Source organism: Saccopteryx bilineata, chromosome 9, assembly GCF_036850765.1.
Source record: "Saccopteryx bilineata isolate mSacBil1 chromosome 9, mSacBil1_pri_phased_curated, whole genome shotgun sequence".
Classification (NCBI taxonomy): Eukaryota; Metazoa; Chordata; class Mammalia; order Chiroptera; family Emballonuridae; genus Saccopteryx; species Saccopteryx bilineata.
The window spans coordinates 76,382,853-76,399,184 of record NC_089498.1 but is presented as its reverse complement, the minus strand read 5'-3'; the positions used below and the strand labels follow the sequence as shown (position 1 = coordinate 76,399,184).

General features: G+C 48.0%; 1 protein-coding gene and 1 long non-coding RNA gene across 22 annotated transcripts in view; one reads left to right on the top strand and one right to left on the bottom strand.

Moving 5' to 3' along the window:
* LOC136313237 (uncharacterized) overlaps nucleotides 1–13,549 on the bottom strand; it is a 28,298-nt gene extending 14,749 nt beyond the window's left edge. For 3 of the 4 annotated variants that reach the window (XR_010727114.1, XR_010727116.1, XR_010727115.1), the window contains exons 1-2: nucleotides 13,442–13,549; nucleotides 11,587–11,659 (exon numbers count right to left, since the gene is read on the bottom strand). This is a non-coding gene — a long non-coding RNA (uncharacterized lncRNA). The remainder of the gene's footprint in view (nucleotides 1–11,586; nucleotides 11,660–13,441) is intronic. The other variant, XR_010727117.1, reaches the window with a different exon arrangement.
* Nucleotides 13,550–13,715: 166 nt separating this feature from the next.
* Nucleotides 13,716–16,332, top strand: part of CAMK2G (calcium/calmodulin dependent protein kinase II gamma) — a 60,618-nt gene continuing 58,001 nt past the window's right edge. For 17 of the 18 annotated variants that reach the window (XM_066243421.1, XM_066243414.1, XM_066243422.1 and 14 more), the window contains exons 1-2: nucleotides 13,724–13,853; nucleotides 15,185–15,279. In XM_066243421.1, coding sequence (XP_066099518.1) covers nucleotides 13,789–13,853; nucleotides 15,185–15,279 — 160 coding nt within the window. In that variant the 5' untranslated portion in view covers nucleotides 13,724–13,788. Of the gene's footprint in view, nucleotides 13,854–15,184; nucleotides 15,280–16,332 lie in introns of all 18 variants that reach the window. The other variant, XM_066243407.1, reaches the window with a different exon arrangement.

The window sequence follows — 16,332 nt, the reverse complement described above, 5'->3', positions numbered from 1 at the left end:
TGGAAGAAACAAGTTACTGGATACCATAAACTCTCCCTGGGGCCTCGGGTTCTAGGACAAGACTTGGTGTTGGACATGACTCCTGGGGTAAGGTCAGCTAAGTAATCCACAACCCTGTTGGCTCTCTAAAACCAGACCTACTGCGGCCTCTAGTGGACAAGTAGAGTCACTGCCTTTTTTGGGTGGAGGTCCTGCTTCCTCACTTCTTTGCCTCCGGGATCTCCATCCATCCTTGGGCCCAGGTTCTAGAGGGCACCACTAGCAAGATAATGGACCACACAGAACAACAGACCAGACATCCAACATATCACTCCATTAAAAAGCACCCATTATGGCCTGACCTGTGGTGGCGCAGTGGATAAAGCGTTGACCTGGAACGCTGAGGTTGCCGGTTCAAAACCCTGGGCTTGCCTGGTCAAGGCACATATGGGAGTTGATGCTTCCTGCTCCTCCCTCCCCCTTCTCTCTCTCTCTTTCTCACTCACTCTATCTCCTCTCTAAAAATTAATAAAATAAAAATTTTAAAAAAAGCACCCATTATGTACAGTACATAGTGCTTTGATGAAAACTGTGAGGAGAGGGGAAAGGGATATAAAAGTAAGACAAAGGCTCTGCCCTTAAGAAACCTATGATCTAATTGAGAAAGCAAAATGGCATTTTTTTAAAAATTAAACAACCAACATGTCATTAGCCACCAAACATTTCATTTTTTCTTTTTTTTTTTTTTTTTTAATTTATTCATTTTAGAGAGGAGAGAGGGAGAGAGAGAGAGAGACAGAGAGAGGAGAGAGAGAAGGGGGGAGGAGCTGGAAGCATCAACTCCCATATGTGCCTTGACCAGGCAAGCCCAGGGTTTTGAACCGGCGACCTCAGCATTTCCAGGTCGACGCTTTATACACTGCGCCACCACAGGTCAGGCGCCACCAAACATTTCAAGAGGTGAGGTCAGTGGAATCCACATAACCTCTCTGTGCCTCACTTTTCTCATTGTAGAATGGGGCTTATATTTACCTTGCAGAGTTATATGAACATTAAAGTAAGATAATGGGGAGAAAATATTCCATTTTTGTTGTTGTTATTCAGGTGATCTATGTTCATCATTTAAAAATTCATAGAACATATTTAAGGGAGGGAAAAAAACTACACTAATACTACTATTAAAGATAAGTATTGTTGGTTGATCCAACAATGTACATGTTGAGTACGTCTGCAGGAGGAAGGGCATTCTGGGAGTGGTACGAAGTCACAGACCGACTAGAATTGCAGAGAATCTATTGTAGAAAGTCATACGTGAGCATTCATCTTTAACTCTGAAGGAAACAACATCTCAGCAAAGATGTGACCTACTAAAAACGATATTAGTTTTTGCAGCTTTCTGCCCATATGTTCATCTTAGCAGAGGGGCATTCCCTGACCATCCCATATTAAATAGCACCTCAATCTCATTTTCCTGTTTTAATTTTCTTCACAGTATTTATCACCACCTCACATATTAAATATTTGTTTACTTATTGTTTGTCTCTCTCAACAGAAGGTAGCTTCTTGAGGGCAGGAACAGCATCTATTTCTGTCCATTGCTCTTCCTTCAGCACTAAGACAGTGCCCTGAAAAGAGTAGGTGTTCTATTAAGAAAGAAGAAGAGAGAAGGAGGGAGGGAGAAAAGGAAGGAAGGAAGGAAGGAAGGAAGGAAGGAAGGAAGGAAGGAAGGAAGGAAGTAGGGAAGGGAAGGGAAGGGAAGGGAAGGGAAGGGAAGGAAAGGAAAGGAAAGGAAAGGAAAGGAAAGGAAAGGAAAGGAAAGGAAAGGAAAGGAAAGGAAAGGAAGGAAAGAAGGGAGAGAGGGAGGGAAGGAGGGAGGGAGGGAAGGAAGGAAGGAAGGAAAAGGGTAGGGAAGGGAAGGGAAGGAAAGGGAAGGAAAGGAAAGGAAAGGAAAGGAAAGGAAGGAAAGAAGGGAGAGAGGGAGGGAAGGAGGGAGGGAGGGAAGGAAGGAAGGAAGGAAGGAAGGAAGGAAGGAAGGAAGGAAGGAAGGAAGGAAGGAAGGAAGGAAGGAAGGAAAGGGGGGAGGGAGAGAGAGAGGGAAATGTAAATGGAGTTGGCAAAGTTAGAAGAGTTGCTGCAGTAACTCTGGAGAGTAAGGTAGGCCTAGTCGGGAATTGTGGGATGGAAATGAAAAAAACGAAATGAATGCAAAGACATTTAAAGGAGAAAATATACTGGTGTTGGTTCCTAATGATACACAAGATGATAATAACAAGTACCATTTATTTAGTCAGTCATTGAGCCATTCACCTATAAATGTTATCTTTAAATTATAACAGCCCAGCCTGACCAGGAGGTGGCACAGTGGATAGAGTGTCAGACTGGGATGCGGAGGACCCAGGTTCAAAACCCCAAGGTCACCAGCTTGAGTGCAGACTCATCTGGTTTGAGCAAAGCTCACCAGCTTAGACCCAAGGTTGCTGGCTTGAGCGAGGGATTACTCAGTCTACTGAAGGCCCACGGTCAAGGCACATATGAGAAAGCAATCAATGAACAACTAAGGTGTTGCAACGAAAAACTAATGATTGATACTTCTCATCTCTCTCCGTTCCTGTCTGTCCCTATCTATCCCTCTCTCTGACTCTCCGTCTCTGTAAAAAAAAATAATAATAAATAAATAAATAAATAAATAAATAAAATAAAAATTGTAACAGCCCAATAGTGAAAATTAAGACATCTTTATTTTACCACTGAAGAACATGACACTTAGGGAGTTTAAGTAACTTACCCAAGGTCACACAACTAGTAAGTGGCAGAATTCAAACCTGGCTCTGCCCCCTAAGTGAAATAAGGGGTGAGTCAAAGTTGACTCCAAGATTCTGAACCAGGTCATTGGCAGGATAATCATGTCACTGTCAGAGCCAAAGGAACTGGAGAAGAAAACTAGTTAACAGTGGCTTGGGGAATAAAAATAATTAGTATTTATTGAGCCCTTACTACTCAAGGCACTGTTTTACTCTTCTTATGTACTAATACTGGTAACTTACTTTTCATAAAACCTTGTGAGATGAATATTATCATTATTCTTATTTTGCAGATGAGAAAACTGAGGCACAGAAAGTTATAAAATTTGCCAAATCCCACAGTTAGTAAGAGGCAGAACCAGGATTGGCTTCAATGTTCTGAACCACCATGTTATACTGCTCAATTTGATTAATTTGGATTTGGATCATGTTGAATTTGAGGGAACAACAGGGCATTCAATGGAAATATCTGGTAAGTAATATCTTTAGTTCAGGTCTGGGATCTAAGAGCCTTTGGACTTGCTCTGGAAACCGAAATGTTGGACATTGGTCCTTCTTGAGGCCGATCTCTTCTGGGCCTATAAGCCCACCCACGCCAGAAACTATTTACATCTGGATGGTCCCCAGCTTTATGTCCTGTCTCTCCCCTCTCCATACCCTCCCGCAGAATCTCTCATCACCCAGTTTTCCAAACACCTGCCAAGGCCTCACTATTTCAGGGGACCTGATTCACATTCTCTCCACCAGCTATGCCTTACTTTACCACTACTTCCATCACCAACATCCTTCCTTTCCCCTCTTCCATCTTCTTCATGAAGTCTTTTCCGATTGTTTCAACTTATCTGATTGTCCTTCCTTTAGAGTTCCCACAGTGCTTTGCTTTTACCTTCCATGAATTTATTGAGTGCTGTGGAGGAGAAAGAAGCTTTCCTCTACCCTCAAGGTTCATTCTGCCGATCTAGTAATTACATTTTTAAAAAGACAGTAACAAGAGAAAGTGACCAAATTTAATTACATACATACATTTGGGAACCCCACATACATGAGTCAGAGATCTCAACCACATACAGGGACAGAAAATTAAAATGAGGTACACAGGGCATTCTGAACTAAGGATGAAGTAAGGTGACTTGGAGCTTCATAGGGTCATTGCAGGAAACAATGTTCAGAAGTTCAGTAATTAGAAGTAATCTATAGTAATCTACCCTATAGATATGTTAAAAAAAAAAATAAAAAAAAAAAAAAAGGTTATTCTGATCATCTCTTATCATGGCAAGGCCCTAATTCAAGTTCTTCTATGTACTTAAGGAGTAGGGGCAGAAGTTTCTCTTGAGCCCACAGGATCTCAGTTGCCTTTAGCTCAAAATAACCCACTTCCACAGAGTCTCTTTTGGGGTGACCCATTCTGAATCCTTACAGTACCTACTACACCCCAAGCACTTAGATAACGAGGATACCAGCATGAACATAAACAGACACAGTAAAGTGCTTTGAAGAAGTGGTGGATGGAACTTTCAGGACTATTATTGTAAGGATTTGATCTTGTCAAGATGCCAGGTAGGGTTACAATGAGAAAGTGACATCTGAACAGAGAATTGGAGGACAGGCAGAGGGGAAGGAAGCATGATTCAAGCAGCCATTTGTACAAAGATCCAGGAGTTGTGTATCCTACAAATCTTTTGTCTTGCAGCATTGTTTGATTTTCATGCTTATCTTCTTGCCCCTAGTGAGTAAAACTCCTTTAAGACACAGCCCCGCTTGACCAGGCGGTGGCGCAGTGGATAGAGCGTCAGACTGGGATGCAGAGGACCCAGGTTCGAGACCCCCAAGGTCACAGGCTTGAGCAAGAGGTTACTCGGTCTGCTGTAGCCCACGGTCAAGGCACATAAGAGAAAGCAATCAATGAACAACTAAGGTGTCGCAGCAAAAAAACTAATGATTGATGCTTCTCATCTCTTTCCATTCCTGCCTGTCTATCCCTCCCTCTGACTCTCTCTCTGTCTCTGTAAAAAAAAAAAAAAAAAAAAAGACACAGAGCCCCTGCAGCTCTGACAAGTCATCTGAGCCCACCTCCACTACCCTTCCTTTTTTTAATTTTTTATTATTTTTTAAATTTATTCATTTTAGAGAAGAGAGACAGAGAGAGATAGAGAAGGGGGGGAGGAGCAGGAAGCATCAACTCCCATATGTGCCTTGGCCCGACAAGCCCAGGGTTTTGAACTGGCAACTTCAGCATTCCAGGTCCATGCTTGATCCACTGCGCCACCACAGGTCAGGCTCCACTACCCTTCCTTTAAAAAAATGTATTTATTGATTTGAGAGAGAGAGAGAAACATCAATCTGTTCCTGTGTGTGCCCTGACCAGGGATTGAACCCATAACTTTGGTATGTTGGGACGATGCACTAACCAAACAAGCTATCCGGCCATGGTCTCACTACTCTTCTTTGTGATAGCCATTTCCAGCTCCAGGCCTAGGTTTATGTCTTCCCTGGATAAAAGTATCTTCAGGAATGGAGCTGAGGTTTCGGGTCCCATGCCTCTGTAAGCATGAGGCAGCCTGCCCTTGTGGACTCCCTTTGACCTCTAGAATTTGGAAAGAGCACTAGGGTGGTTATGCCAGGACAATAGGGTTTACTAGGGCCTCTGGGTCCTGTTTTCCTACTGCTTCCCACCTTGTCCACTCATTTCTGCCGTACCAGCCTTCTTTCCACCCCTTTAATATACTGTTCGTTTTCATCTCAGGCCCTTGCTGCTGTTTTTTCCACCAGGACTGCTTCTATCCCAGATCTTCAAATGACTACTTCCTCATCATCATTAAATCTCTCTTAAAAGTCACCTTCTGAGAGCAGCTCTGTTTCAGAACTTCAAGACACTGTCTATTCCCATCCTCCTCCCTTGCTCCTTATCCCATTGCTTTATTTTATTTTCTCTGTGGAACTTTCTTCATTCTAAAATGACCTCTTTCTAGGTTCATTGCCTGCTTACAAGAATGTCAGTTCTGAGAGCAGGAGTTCTGTTGGATTGTTCTCTTCTGTGTCCCAAGTGACTGCAACAAAGGAGTTGCTCAATAAAAAAAGTGAAATAAATGAATGTCACCTCTGAGTGCCCGATTCAGGACTGGGACTAGATTGGGATAAATCCACATTGGGTTTAAGATTCCAATATACGCCCTGTCCAGGTAGCTCAGTTGATTAGAGTATGGTCCTAATATGCCCAGGTTGCCGGTTTGATCACCAGAGAGGGGACATACAAGAATCAACCAACGGCCCTGGCTGGTTGGCTCAGTGGTAGAGCATCGACCTGGCGTGCAGGTGTACCAGGTTCGATTCCTGGCCAGGGCACACAGGAGAAGCACCCATCTGCTTCTCCACCCCTCCCCCTCTCCTTCCTTTCTGTCTCTCTTCTCTTCCCGCAGCCAAGGCTCCGTTGGAGCAAAGTTGGCCCAGGTGCTGAGGATGGCTCTGTGGCCTCTGCCTCAGGCGCTAGAATGGCTCTGGTTGCAACAGAGCGACGCCCCAGATGGGCAGAGCATCGCCCCCTGGTGGGTGTGCTGGGTGGATCCCGGTCGGGTGCATGTGGGAGTCTGTCTGACTGCCTCCCTGTTTCCAACTTCAGAAAAATACAAATAAAATAAAATAAAATCAACCAACGAATTTATAAATAAGTGGAACAACAAATTTGTGTTTCTCTCTCTCCCCCCCCACCCCTCTCCAATCAATCAATTAAAATTTCTTTTTAAGATTCCAATCTAGCCTGACCTATGGTAGTACAATGGATAAAGTGTTGACATAGAATGCCGAGGTCCCCAGTTTGAAACCCTGGGCTTGCCTGGTCACTTGCTTATGGGAGTTGATGCTTCCTGCTCCTCCTCCTCCTCCTCTCTCTCTCTCTCTTTCTCTCTCTTTAAAATTAATAAATAAAGTCTTTAAATATATATATATATATATATATATATATATATATATATATATATATATATATATAAAAAGACTCCAATCTAGATCCCATTGATGGTAGGATCACATCTGAATTGAACCTCTATGCCATTTACGACCCCCTTATCTCTTTTTTTTTTTAAGACTTTATTCATTTGAGAGAGGAGAGGGGGTGGGTGGGTGGGGAGGAGCAGGAAGCATCAACTCCCATATGTGCCTTGACCAGGCAAGCCCAGGGTTTCAAACCGGCGACCTCAGCGTTCCAGGTCGACGCTTTATCCACTGCGCCACCACAGGTCAGTCCCCCTTATCTCTTTATATTCACTTCCAATCAATCAATCATCCCAGCTCTACCACATACATATTAGCTATTTGACTTTAGACAACCCTTCTAAACTTCAGTTTCTTCTTCTGTGAAATGAGGCTGAGGTTCCTACACTCACAGGGTGGTGGTGAGGGTTAAATGGAACAGCTTATGTAAAATGCTTAGTGTCTGTGCCTTGCACATAACAAGCTCTCCCTAAATTTTAGCTACAGTTGTGGTGTGTTTTTTTTTAAGATTTTATTTATTCATTTTAGAGAGGGGAGAGAGAGAGAGAGAGAGAGAGAGAGAGAGAGAGAGAGAGAGAGAGAAGGAGGAGCAAGAAGCATCAATTCCCATATGTGCCTTGACCAGGCAAGCCCCAGGTTTTGAACCGGCGACGTCAGTGTTCCAGGTGGACACTCCGTTTGCTGCACCACCACAGGCCAGGCTGCATTCATTTATACAGTAGAGATCTACAATGCCTAAAGAAATTACCAGGTTGCGAGAGAAGTTCCAATTGTGCAGTCTTTAAATCTGGGGCTGTGTGTAGAGCTCGGAGGCGGCCATGGCGGGCCCGCGGCGCCGACGCCCCCCCGCCTGTACGGAGGCCGCACCTCGCCTGGCCTGCCGCCCACGCCGAGTACAGTCGTAGTTTTAATTATCTTCATCACATCTCTTTTTCCTTCATATTTTTGCTTTCCCTTTGCTCCCTGGCAGCACCCTGTGCACCTCAAGTCTGCCCACCAGGGGGCCCCACACACTGCTCTTCCTGCCCCACACTGGTCTTTCCTGCTTGTGCAGGCAGCCAGCCTATCACCTCCGTATCTCCCCTGTTTCTCTGATGACAGCTCTGTCACCTCTCCACCAGTGCTCCATCTTCATCCCAAATATCTTGGCCTCTTGCCCCCAATTCCTCATTCATTCCATAAATATTTACTGAGCACCTACTATATGCCAGGTTTCATGCTAGGTGTTGAGAATACAAGAAGAAAGATCAGGTGCCTCTCTGTCTTTAAGAAATGCAGTCAAAAGGTCATTGGTGGAGAGGGTCAGAGGCAGAGGGAGCCCTGATCTGGACTGGAGGGAGAGTAGGAAGGCAGGAATCAGATTGCCCTTTGGAACCAGCCTTCTAGCTGAAAAATGGAAGGGAGTTCCTCATATTATGTACTCCTACATATCACCTCAAATTCCAAAAAATTTAAGTTCCACGAGGGACTAACCCTTCCAAGCAAACTAAACAAGTCAAACACCTCAGTTCTTCACACCATATGCTTCAGCCCTGTGGTTCTTAATTCTTTTTTTTCAGCTCTTAGACACAGAAGGGATGGGTCAACACTCCCACTAAGGACAATGGCTTGTTTGGGAGTACTTCTCACTGGGGATGGGGCATACCAACTTTTCTGTGCATGCTTGTGCTTTGATGTGTCTTCCAGGGAATAGAGGGCATCCCTCACCTTCTCCTAAGTTTGGGAATTGCTTATTTAAATATTTTCATTAGTCTTTCCCTCTCTTTTCTATTCCGCTCTATTCCCATTATAACATTGTCTCACTAGTTTCAAATGCCTCAGCACAAATATAATTATCTCAGAGTTTTTGGAGAGAGGCCATGCCCTTATCACCCCTAATTCTCCAAAATTAGTCATAGAATTTCAGAGTTGGAGGGAACCTCAGAAGCCACTGGTCCAATGAGTTTCAAATTTCTCTCAGGGACTTTTTTTTTGCCATGGACTCTTTCCTTCAACAAAATCTTATGTGGAACCCCAATAGCTATGTTGAGCAGCTGCTGAGGCATGGCCATATAACTCGCAGGGCTGTGTAAACTATGGATTCATGGGCCCAAGATTGAATTCTCTTCAAATTTATTTTACAACATCCCCTAACTATTCATTTTATTTTCTTTTTAGATTTTATTTACTGATTTTTAGAGAAGATTGAGAGAAAGGAGGAAGAAGCTGGAAGCATTAACTCATAGTCATTGCTTCCTGTATGTGCCTTGACCAGTCAAGCCCAAGGATTCAAACCAGCGACCTCAGCATTGCAGGTCAACACTTTATTCACTGCACCACCACAGGCCAGGTAGCAGGCAACTATTCTTTCTTTCCAAGAGTGTCAGCTCCCTTGCATTTATTATTATTTTTTTTAATTTTTAAAAAGATTTTATTTATTGATGTTAGAGAGAGGAAAAAGAGGAGGAAACGAGAGAGAGAGAGAAGTATCAACTCATAGTTGCTTCACTTTAGTTGCGCATTGATTGAGCCTTGCATGTGCCTTGACCAGGCAAGACCAAGGTTTTGAACAAGTGACCTCGGTGTTCCAAGTTGATGCTCTGTCTGCTCTGCTACCACAGGTCAGTCAGCCCCATTGCATTTAAATACCTCACTTTCAACTGCCCCATTTTCCTCAGGTGTGAAGAATAAGTACCTTAAAAAAAAAAAGAATAAGCCTGACCAGGTGGTGGCGCAGTGAATAGAGCGTCGGACTGGGATGCGGAAGGACCCAGGTTCGAGACCCCGAGGTCGCCAGCTTGAGCGCGGGCTCATCTGGCTTGAGCAAAAAAGCTCACCAGCTTGGACCCAAGGTCGCTGGCTCCAGCAAGGGGTTACTCGGTCTGCTGAAGGCCCACGGTCAAGGCACATGTGAGAAAGCAATCAATGAACAACTAAGAAGTCGCAACATGCAACGAGAAACTGATGATTGATGCTTCTCATCTCTCTCCGTTCCTGTCTGTCTGTCCCTGTCTATCTTTGCCTCTGTAAAAAAAAAAAAAAAAAAAAAAAAAAAAAAAGAATAAGTACCTTTCTGCTTCTAAGTTGCATTCCAAAATTAGGGAGGAAGCTTCTCTCTTTCAGGGGACAGTCCCATGGTGTAATTTTCAAAGCCTTCAAAGAGAAAGATCAGTGGAATGATGGAGAATCCCACCCAGTGGTGCCCTCTGGTGATTGTCAGGGCCTCTATTTCCTCTGTAATTCCCTGTTCCCTGCTCTGTGGGTACGGCCTGAGTGCTGGTGCTGCCCAGAGGACAGATGCAACCGGAACAGCAGAACAGCGCAGCTCCTGGACCCCATGACGTTGCCATAGATACTGGTGCGCAGGAAGCTAGTGAACTCATTATTTGAATGTATCTTCCCTCTAATTGCTGTGGGGTAGCTGGAGGTTGTGTGGGTGCTACAGCAATGGGGACCAAGGAGGGTGTGTATTTGTGTGTGCACACAAAGGTGTGTATATACCTCAAATTGCCACTGCAGCCACATCAGAGTTTGAGCTATTGAGAGAGATAGTGAGGGAGGGAAGGAGAAGTGAAGTAGACCTAGAAAAGAAAAGGGAGAGAATAACTTGAGTTTCCTCCTAATTGTATAAATTCTGATTTTCCATTTTGTCTGGATATCTTACAAACAGGCAGTGTCAAGCACATAGTAGGCAGTTGATGAATTTTGTTGAAAGGAGGCTCCACTTAATTAGCACTATGAGGCATGCCTGAGGCTTCATCCCAATACTTTTCTCATTACTCTACCTTTTACCTAGAAACAATACAAAATGCTTTATATGGTTAGCCTAAAATACCTAGCACAGAGCCTCCCCTGGGAAGATATCCTTCTCACAGTGGGCACGTGAGAAATGTTAGGGATGTAGTCCTGTTTTACGCTATCCCCTGCGAGACCCCAGGGGACTCCATGGCAGCTTTGAGTCAGTGCTTGTGCTTGATCTGACCTCTATCTTCCCACTCTATCTTATGATAATGAATATAAAGATTCAGCGTTTGGCCCTGGCCAGTTGGCTCAGTGATAGAGCATTGGCCTGGTGTGTGGAAGTCCTGGGTTCGATTCCTGGCTAGGGCACACAGGAGAGACAACCATCTGCTTCTCCACCCCTCCGCCTCTCCTTTCTCTCTATCTCTCTCTTCCCCTCCCGCAGCCAAGGCTCCATTGGAGCAAAGTTGGCCTGGGCGCTGAGGATGGCTCCATGGCCTCTGCCTCAAGCACCAGAATGGCTCCCTCTGCAACGAAGCAATGCCCCAGATGGGCAGAGCACTGCTCCCTAGTGGGCTTGCCGGGTGGATCCCGGTCGGGCGCATGCGGGAGTCTATCTCTCTGCCTCCCTGCTTTTCACTTCAGAAAAAAAAAATTAAAATTTCAGCATCTGGCCCTGGCCAGATGCTCATTGGTTAGAGCATCATCCTGATATGCAAAGGTTGCTGGTTTGATCTGGTCAGGGCACATACAGAAACAGATCAATGTTTCTCTCTCTTTTTCTCTCTCCCCCCTTTCTCTCTCTCTCAAAAATCAATCAATAAATTTTTAAAAAGAAAAAATATTTTTTAATTAATTTATTTATTTTTACAGGGACAGAGAGAGAGTCAGAGAAAAGGATAGACAGACAGGAACGGAGAGAGATGAGAAGCATCAATCATCAGTTTCTCGTTGCGACACCTTAGTTGTTCATTGATTGCTTTCTCATATATGCCTTGACTGCGGGCCTTCAGCAGACTGAGTAACCTCTTGCTCAAGCCAGTGACCTTGAGTCCAAGCTGCCAAGCTTTTTGCTCAAGCCAGATGAGCCCACACTCACACTGGTGACCTCGGGGTCTCGAACCTGGGTCCTTCCACATCCCAGTCCGACGCTCTATCCACTGTGCCACCGCCTGGTCAGGCAAAAAAGAAAAATATTTTTAAAAGATGTTGCAGTGCCTGGAGGTCAGGAATCAAGTTGCCTTGAGGGCTTGGGAAGGGCACATTGATGATTAACTCATGTGCAGCCCGTATTTCTGGAGTGCAGGTTAGCCAGCACTCTGCCTTTAAGGTGAATGACAGAAATTCAAGACTTACTGTCATTCCCATGTATACAATCTCACCATCCCATTCTGGGACTTGGAACCCAGGCTCTCACCCCACTGCTTTGAGATAGGAAGTGGCCTTACTGTTCAGCGCCTTACTTCCTGTTGCCCTTGGGAGGGGTGGGGCATGGTGTTCTGTCACCTCAACCCTTTCCTTCTTGGCACCTTCTGCCCTCCTCCCAGGCAACCTGTTAATGTTTTCCTCTCCTATTCACTTTATCGCCCCCACTGGGCAGTCTGGTTCTTAGACTAGCTCTTTGGGTTAAGGATAGGAGGGGATCTTTGCCCCACCCACCCCCTTGGAAGGATGGCCTGGGAGGCTGGCTGCGAGCCTCTCACCTGCCTTCTCCAGCAAGCCAGCCTGCTGACAATGGAGGCCTGATTCCCAGTGGGCGTCCTGCTGTAATCAAGACTGAGCTGCACCAGTTGGCTGAGCTCCACCCTTCCCCATTGGGGCTGGTCCCTGACTTGGGAATATAGAGGTCTGGGCAGGTCAGGAACCTACCCAGCCTGTTTCTCCTCTACTGAAACAGTTATAAGCCTGGGTCCTACCACCTTCTGACACTGGGGGTAGAGGAAGGGATGGTAATGGCCCCTGCCAGGGTCCCTAGGAGTTTATTCCACAAATATGTACTGAGGGTCTGGGACTGAGTATACATAGAGTGGTGAACAAAGTTGGCAGAGACCCTGCCCTACTGAAGTCCACAATTTATTGGGGAGGCAAATATTAAACAAATAATTACAGCTAGCACTGTTCTTGTTAGGTGCCAGGTACTATTATAAATGCTTTATGTGACTTAGCTCATGATCCCATAAGGTAATACTGTACTATTATTATTCTTCCCAGTTTTCAGATAATGTAACTGAAGTTCAGAAAGATTAAGTGATTTGCCCAACATCACACAGCTGGTGAATTGCCCAGAAATCATAGCCAGGCAGTCTGACCCCAGTGACCAGAGTTCACTCTTTAGACAACTTTGCTCTAGCTCTACTGCCTCTCATGCAGTAAACATATCATTACAAAATGTGATGAGTGCCATGAAATTAAAATACAGGGTGGCCTGCAAGAAAACGGGGTATTTTTTCCTTCCTTCCGCTTGCTCTTCTGGCCCACACAGCAAACAACCTTTTCTAATTGTTTCTACTTCACCCCTTTCATTACTGACCTGAGAGAGAACTTCTCTCATCTTTCAGGTTGGCGTGCAGGAAGGCAGAGTTCCAGGCCCGGCCTGGTCTCCCTGAACAAACTGTGCCTGAAGGGTTTTATCTAATAATGGCCCTGATGCTTACTTACACAAGTCTAGACTGTCAGCTTTCCGAGGGAAGGCTGCTGAGAACTGCCTCTGCACAGGCTGGGGGCGCCTCCCGAGTGTGCAGTCTGACACGGGATTTTTGACCTTTAACACTCTCACACGTCGTTGTGAACTGGGCTGGGGGTTTAGGACCTGTGTGAGGGGCTCGCTAGAGAACTCAGTGGTCCAGATCCCTATACACTCCCAACACACACACACACACACACACACACACGCACACATTCACATTCCGAGACCTTGCCGGATTTGCCCCGGGATAAGCCCAATGGTCGCAAACCTTTCAGTCCCCTCCAGGTGGCCGGGTGCTGGAACCCCTTCCAATCGGCTCCCGGGCGCTGCTGGCCCCAACTCCCGAGGCTCCGAGGCGGGGCGGGGCCGGCGGCGGGAGGCCCCTCCCAGGAGGCGGGCCGGGGGCCGGGCAGGGGGCCGGCGGGGCTGGGGGCGGGGCGGGCGGGCGGGCGCGGGGGTGTCACTCCCTCCTTCGCTCTCCCCGGTAAAGTCTCGCGGTGCTGCCGGGCTCAGCCCCGTCTCCTCCTCTTGCTCCCTCGGCCGGGCGGCGGTGACTGTGCACCGACGTCGGCGCGGGCTGCACCGCCGCGTCCGCCCGCCCGCCCGCCCGCCAGCATGGCCACCACCACCACCTGCACCCGCTTCACCGACGACTACCAGCTCTTTGAGGAGCTCGGCAAGTACGGCAGCCCGCCGCCCGCCGTGGCCCCAACCCTGCCCCCGCCGCCCGGGCGCTATGCGGCTCCTCGCCCCGCCCCCCCGGCCCTGCACCGGCCGCTGCAGCGCCCCCCTCGGCCCGCCCCACCCCCAGCCTTTCCCGCCTGCCGCCTCCCGGGCTCCCTCGCCCCAGCTCCCTGCCCCGGTGCCCCCTCCGCAGCTGCCCGTACTGCTGCACCCCGCGCTGCCGCGGGGACTGCAGCCCCCGGACCGCTCTTGGGCGCCCTCCAGCCCCGCCCCTCCCGCACCTTTAGGCACCCCTCAACCCAACCCCGCCAGCTCAACGTCTCCTTCTCACCCTGCTCAGGAGCTCACTCAGCACCCTGTCCCATGTCCCACGCGCCTAGCACCCACGACCCTCCCGGCCCTGCAGCTTCAACCCCGCTGCGGTGCCCGGGTGTGGGGGGGATGTTTGGTCCCCGGCCCCGCCCCCCGCTAGTGCCGCTTCCAGGATCCCAACCCGGCTGCTAGGCTGTGCTGCAGCACCCCCTCCCGTCCCCTCCCCCCCATCCCTGCAGTGGTCCCGGGAACCGCGCGCCGCAGCCGCAGCATCCCCCTCCCCTCCGCACTGAGCTGGCCGCTGCAGCAGCCCGGGTCCCTCCACCCCCACCCGCAGAGCTGAGCCCGGCCACTGCAGCCCCCGCCCTGCCCGCCCCCCTAGACGTTTACAAAACTGGAGTGTGAGTTCCCATTTGGGAGGGGGAGAGTAGAGGAAAATATCATGGGGAAGGGGAGCTATTGATGTCTGAGACCCACAACGGGATCCCCTCTTTCCGTGCTGTCAGTTGAACCGAGATACAGTGGGATGAAGTGGGCTGAAGACGGTTGTGGAAGATTTGAGCCTCACTTTCCTAGGAGATCTCTCTCCCAGGGGATTTTACCCTCTCTCTAATTTCTCCCTCTGCTACCTTCAACTATTCCTGCTGAGAGAAGGGCAGGGTCTCCGTTCCCTTCTCTGGCTCTTTTGCCCCGACCACAGCGCTGTCTGTGTGGTGCAGCAGGTGTGTGTTTTAAGCATCGCCCACCAGCTCCTGATGCACAGCCTGAGGTTGAGGCTGTTGCTTTGCCCAGTGACTAGATGTGGGAGGTGGGAGTGAAGTGGTCCACCCACATCTGTTCAGTGTCATGTAGTGGCCACATTCTTCTGCCCCATGTTGTATAGTGATGGTCACTATGCTGGTGTGTGTGCGTGGTTTTGATTGAAGGTTGATGGGACCATCCCTGTCCTCAGACCTGAAGCATGTGTCACCCTGATGTGCTCGGTGTCCCAGTTCTTTCTCCCTTCTTCCTCCAGGGGTGCTTTCTCTGTGGTCCGCAGGTGTGTGAAGAAAACCTCCACCCAGGAGTATGCAGCAAAAATCATCAATACCAAGAAGTTGTCTGCCCGGGGTGAGTGTTCTCCAGCTTGGCCTCTCCCTGGGATGCCCCCAAGTGCTATGGCTTCTTCTGAGGATGCTCTAGGAGTTGGGGGTTGTACATTTTAGCACTTGGAGAAGAGTTGGGATTTTAGGGTGGGTGAACCTTGAAGCCAGGGAAGGGGTTGCATGGGGAACTGGAAGTGATCAGAGAGAAAAGAGTGAAGAAGATGCAGGAGGTGTAGGTAGCTACAGGGAGGAGCAGCCACTGAATGCTCAAGGGAGCTTGGTTTTTAAGGAGTGGAAGGATATTGGGAATGGTGGGTAGCATGGGATGGAGAGCTCTTAATTTAGGGCGTTTGGCGTTTCTGTGTTTGGGGCAGAGGTAGCCATTCAAGGCCTGCCCTAGTCCCTATGTGCCAGTGGTGACTTAGGATGTAAATGCAGTAAGTGAGCAGTACTGACAAATCCAGCCTCCCCCTGCCCACCAGGCGGCAGAACAGACTCCCAAGGGAAAGGAATCTGTAAACATCAGAGGAGGCTGCTACTGGTGAGGGCTTCTGGGAACAAATCCTGCCAGATGAACTTGATTGCTTTTTTGATCAAATTACAAAGTTGGTGGTGCAGCAGCAGATGCAGTCTGTCCTGGGTGGAGAGTTATGCTCATGGTCTGGAATTCTCAATGGCCTGGTCTGGCTGGGAGCAGCATTGCCTCAGGGTCTAAGGATTATGAAGGGCCAGGCCTTGGAGTCTGATTTGTGAGATCCTCCTGAGTACCTGAGAGTACCTGAGGCGAGGAGGGTCAGGCCCTGTCTTTCACACCTTGAACCTACACTCCCTGAACCTTGTATTGGGTGCTTGCCAAACTTGCCTCATCTGATAGGTATAGACTCAGCAATGTGTGAAGTGCTCTGTGAACAGGTCTAGTGAGTACATAGGTATGTGGATAGGTTGGGTCATCGAGGGCTACAGGGTGCAGCAGGGGGACAAATTTTATGAGATCCAGAGAAGGGAATTAGGGCCGTAAATACATTAGAAGCCAGGACAGGTGCCCCAGGAAGACAGGCTATAGCTAGTAATGAACCAG